Source organism: Grampus griseus (assembly GCF_964374135.1).
Source record: "Grampus griseus genome assembly, chromosome: 1".
Classification (NCBI taxonomy): Eukaryota; Metazoa; Chordata; class Mammalia; order Artiodactyla; family Delphinidae; genus Grampus; species Grampus griseus.
In genome coordinates, this window is record NC_139017.1 from 18,446,093 (window position 1) to 18,451,043 (window position 4,951).

Sequence of the window (4,951 nt, forward strand, 5' to 3'; positions counted from 1 at the left end):
GAATATATACTTACTGGATATATATTAAGTCTATCCACAAATGCTAAAAGTATATAGAAGCATATGAGATACAAAATATAAGTCAAGATCCTCTTCTACACATTGGCTTACTTTAAAGGGTCGAGAAGAAATGTATTATTTACATTGAGATTATCTACTGGTGTGTGTAGAAAGTTTAAATTAGCTGCAAGAAATTTTATCTAGACATGCACCTGCCTGTGCTATGATCTGGTATATACTGGGCAGATTAATTACAAACACTTCTTCTGTTCCTTTAAATATGATCAGGCAGATACAGAAGTTGGCGTTTTCATAGTGAGTGCATTTCTTCTAAATGCCTTTGTTGGGAAGTCCTGAATTCTTCTTTTCAAATAGTTTCTGTTTTGTTACTTTTGTCATTAGGTCTTTTGTTTTCTGCATTTCTCTTTTTAAGACACATGATGCATGGGAGATACCAATGAGATTTTCAAGCTCTCTACTGTCCTCCAAAGCCTGTATATTACTTAAATTTTGCATTATTTCCATGAATTCATCTGATGATTTCTCAACTTTGGATAGCAACACCATGAATTCATCATTGTCTTGTGTAGTAGATTCCTTTCTTTTGGTTATACTGAGGTGATTCCAGTTTTTCCTCTTTCCATTTGATGGTCCATTTTTGTTCTCTTGTTTTGTTCTCCCATTTTGGAATCAAAATGACTTAGGATTGAATTCCATTTCTGCCCCTCTGAACTCTGTGATAATTGGGCAAGTTGACTTTTTCTGTCTCAGTTTCTTCAGTAGGAAAGTAAGGATAGTAATAGCTACCTTTTTTTTGGCTTTTGTCAAGAATAAATGACAAAAATGACTGTTTGCTTGTACAATGTTTTGGCACATAGGTGTTCGATAATAGTTATTGGTATCATTTTATCTATTCGGGGTTGATTTTCCTTTGGATACTCTACTTCATCAATGCCCTTCTGAAAGTGAGGGGTGTCTTGAACAAAACATAATTCCTCTGATACTATCCCAGATCTGGAGAGATGATAGAGGTAGAGATAGAGATGAGAGAGAGAGAGAGAGAGAGAGAGAGAGAGAGAGAAGGAGAGATGGGCTTTGTATGCACCAAGCACTGTGCTAAATAGTGGGCATGCAATATCTCATCAGAGCATTACACGAGTCTTTGTGGTAACATAATGTACTATTTATAATGAAGACACTGAGGTTCAGAGAGGGTAAACAGCTTGCTCAAGACCGCACACTGTCAGGGTGTGGTCAGGTGGCTGGGGCTGAGAGTCCCCTTCTATGGCTGGAAGCTAGGGTGAGGTCCTATCTGAAGCAGCACTGGTGGGGGTGGGAATGAGGAAGGGAGGTAGAAAGCCAGGAAGGCAAACCTGGTCAGAGCTTTTGAGAGAGAGCTGCATTTTAAACCGTGGTAGTTATGTGCAAAACTCAAGTCCAAGAACCAAGCAGTACTGGCTTCTTTGGAACCCAAACAATGGCATTTTGGCGTTAGGTAGGATGGTGGTGTAGGAGGCAAGGTTAGGACAGGGTTTCCTGAGCTAATTTTGTGAATGTAAGTATGTGTTTGTATAGGCTGGTGGGTGCCTGAGTGAGTCTGAATTGAAGAGGTTGCATCCAGGCAGACGTGAAACAGGGCCGCCCACAAGCTAAATCTCTTTATTCATGCTGCACGTGCTGAGAGAAGTTAGATCGAGATTTGTCAAAGCCTGAAACAGGATTCCTCTGCCATGTCAAGGCAGAAAGTCAAGACTCCTTAGAGCTCTCCAAACTCTTTACACAGGTGACGAAGCTGTCACTGCTACAGTTGGAGATGGACCTGCGCTGACTTCTGCAGAAAGACTTCTCTGTTTCCTGGCTCCCTCTCCTCTGCCTCTCAGAGGCAGATGACTCTTATAAGGCAGATCTGGTGATGCATTCTTAGGGAGACCCAGGTTCAGTTTCAGAGGATCTTTTTCTTTTCTCATCTCTTTTACTTTGTAGCTGTGTTGCAGCATATTGGCATTTCCTCCCACCAGTCCTGGGAGACATAAAAGCCAGGTCGAGGATACAGAACGAAACCAAGCAGCTCAGTCCAACAACTTATGATTCTAATAGCAAATCCAGGCCCCTGGCCTCCAGTGGGGTGGTTATTTCACTACTCGACCTGCTTTTCTGGAAGAGCTCTAGGTTGATGGAAAGTGCTGTGGTCAGAGACATCTCTACATTTCATGTCTCACTTTTGTTTCCATGAAGATATAAATTATGTTTCTTTCTTAAAGGATACTCAAAAAAATTTGCCATGACTTTAAACATTTGCTAACAGTAAGTATATAGAGAGATAGATAGACATGTATGCATGTGTACACACACACACACACGCACGCACACACGGGTATTCCATCTGAGTTTCATATAAGAACTTAGACTTGCTTTCACATTGCTCAGAACTGCAGGCATCAAGAAGAACTGCCCTGCCTTTCTTTACACAGATATAATTATAAGAACTACTGATGATTTGTAACCAAGAAAGAACTGACAGTAACAAGTCTAATTAGATGTTGAAAGAGAGAGATCCACATTTAGCTGATTCTGACTCTTCCTGACAAGATTCTTTCTGAACACAAACTATTCATATTTACCTAAGTATTGAGGCAAATTAAACCAGATAAAAGAAGCATGGGATTTGGTGTTCCCGTGGTAGGAATTCATACGTGTATGTGTTTTAAATTTACATGTTTCATACATAGAGGTATATATTTTCCTATATTACTGCTTTTATTTCTGTCTCTTAAGATTTAAGAAAGATGGAGCAGATGTGCTTTTGGGTATTTCTCCCACTAAGTACAATGGAAGAGCCTGGACATTATATATAACACAAACATAAGATGATTCTGAAAAGAAGAGAGACGGCTGACTGACTAATGACTTTGGGAACAGAAGAGCAACTTAGTGGTGAGTTTTCTTTTTGTTTCGTGTTTCTCAGACACAGGTCTCAAGAAGCTGGCATCCCCAAATACCAGTGAGCGCAGACAAAAAAGGCCCTACCAAGAGCCTGCTCTCTCAACCAGAGGACCAGGAAAATGGCAGAAAACTATTAGACAATAATTGGTCTGCTTCTGCCAACAACAAGGAAAACACCGTGGTCCCACCCCACCCCTGCCAGCAAAGGCTGGGGAGGCAATATTCCCATCTTCGTGAGGCTGTAATGAGGCACTTCAATTCCCCCCACTCCCTCCAACATGGGTGGTGTCTCAGACCTCCCAGAGGGACCAGAACTTCCACTCCTCCTTGGTGGACAGAGACATCCTTCCCCCTCCCCTGGGTTAGTATCAGAGGAGGTCTAGTAGAGTGGACTTTCCTCACAACCCACTAATAATGAGGTCCCCCCACCCTCCATCAGAAGAGGCCACATGGGGAGCAGTTAAGGGGGCAGCTCCAATGCATCCCAGCCAGGGGGTATCAATGGAGCCTAGTACCTAGTATGGAGTGGGAACTCCCAGCCTTGCTCAGCAATAACTACATTCACTGTTGGAGCAATGTCAGAAGAAGTCAGCTAAAACAGAATGCTTAATTAAGATCTATCTCTTACAATGCATGCAATACACAAAATGTCTAGTTTTCAATCAAAAATCACTTGTCACATCAAGAACTAAAAAGATCTCAAATGGATGGAAAAAAGAAAATCAGTAGACGCCAACAGCAAGCTGACAGAGATGTTAGAAGTATCTGGCAAAGATTTTAAAGCAGCCACTGTAAAAATGCTTCAGTGAGCAATTAGGAATACATTTCAAACCCCCTTCCCCTCAACCAAAAGTAGGCAGCCAAAAGACTCAGAGAGAAAAACTTGATTTCATCAAACATTTTGAAAAATTGTTGTCAATTTCTGTAGCGATGAAAATAAACTCAAAGTTTTATTTTAACTGACTTGGAAATCTCACTGTCAGTAACGAACAATTTGAGAGTAGAGATGGGTGGTTGGCATCCGGTCTTGCATCCCAGGAGGCCAGAGTGGCCAGGAGGAAGGGAGACCAGTGCTTGGATCAGGCCCGGCATGTGTTCTGAGTGAGCACTTGACAGGTCAAGCAAGAGCAGTGAGTGGTGTGTTAGTACCAAAGTCCAGAAGGCAAGCCAAGAACAGAGTCGAAGAGTTCTGTTTATCCAAGGGAGACTAGACTAGACATAACTTCCAATTAAGCAGGCTGGGGTTAGCGTTCAAGGTGGTCCACCCAACAGAAAGGAGTTCTAGATGGTAAGATACTGAGAGTGTTTCCACTCTAGCACAGAGGACCTGTTCTGCAGAAACAACAAAGTGGTTTTATGAACATATATCTTAGCTCAGGTCAGACAGTACTTTAACAGGGAGGCAGGGAGAAGCAGAAGCTGGCTTGCCTGAGTTCTCCACATTGTCAGGGCAGCTAACGTTAGCAAGCTGCTCTAACAGAGGCCTGGCCAGTATCCAGGAGGGTGGGGCAGATAGTCTAAGCTAAATCATAGAACTACGTAATTCCCATGTGATTAGGAGTCAGGGTAAGCCAGTTGTTTAAAATGTGAAAAGCCACTAACAATACACACAGAGCCATAGCTTTCACTCTGTCATCCAGAGATGGCACTGAGCAAAGTCTGATACCCTCCCTGTTGTCTCAACTATCCAACCCCAGGGCCCGCAAATCCTGGTCACTAGATTTCTCACTTGGGTTCATACATTTCCTTATGCCTTAACTCCATCTCACCTTAATGAGTAGGCTTTTTTTTTTTCTTCCCAGGAGGCGGCAGCAGGGGTGGTAGGTGATGGCAGAGGAAAAGACAGAGGGCTAGAAATTGAATGTCAACAGTCAGCTCACCTCTCGCCATCCATAGCTCTTCCATTATTTCACTGCACATTATGGGACCCTCTTTTGACCTAGTTATTGTATGTGACCACTGGCGTTCATCAGTCTTTATTGCTGTTGATATAGTTCCTTGCTTTTCC

At 42.5% G+C, this 4,951-nt stretch overlaps 1 protein-coding gene across 1 annotated transcript; it reads right to left on the bottom strand.

The window, feature by feature from the left end:
• Window positions 1-211: 211 nt before the first annotated feature.
• Window positions 212-567, bottom strand: LOC309830678 (centromere protein R-like; the record flags this gene model as incomplete). Its single annotated transcript, XM_082667345.1, has 1 exon — window positions 212-567. One exon carries the CDS (start codon window positions 565-567, stop codon window positions 331-333), a length of 237 nt encoding a protein of 78 aa, XP_082523471.1. The 3' UTR covers window positions 212-330.
• Between the last annotated feature and the right edge of the window lie 4,384 nt (window positions 568-4,951).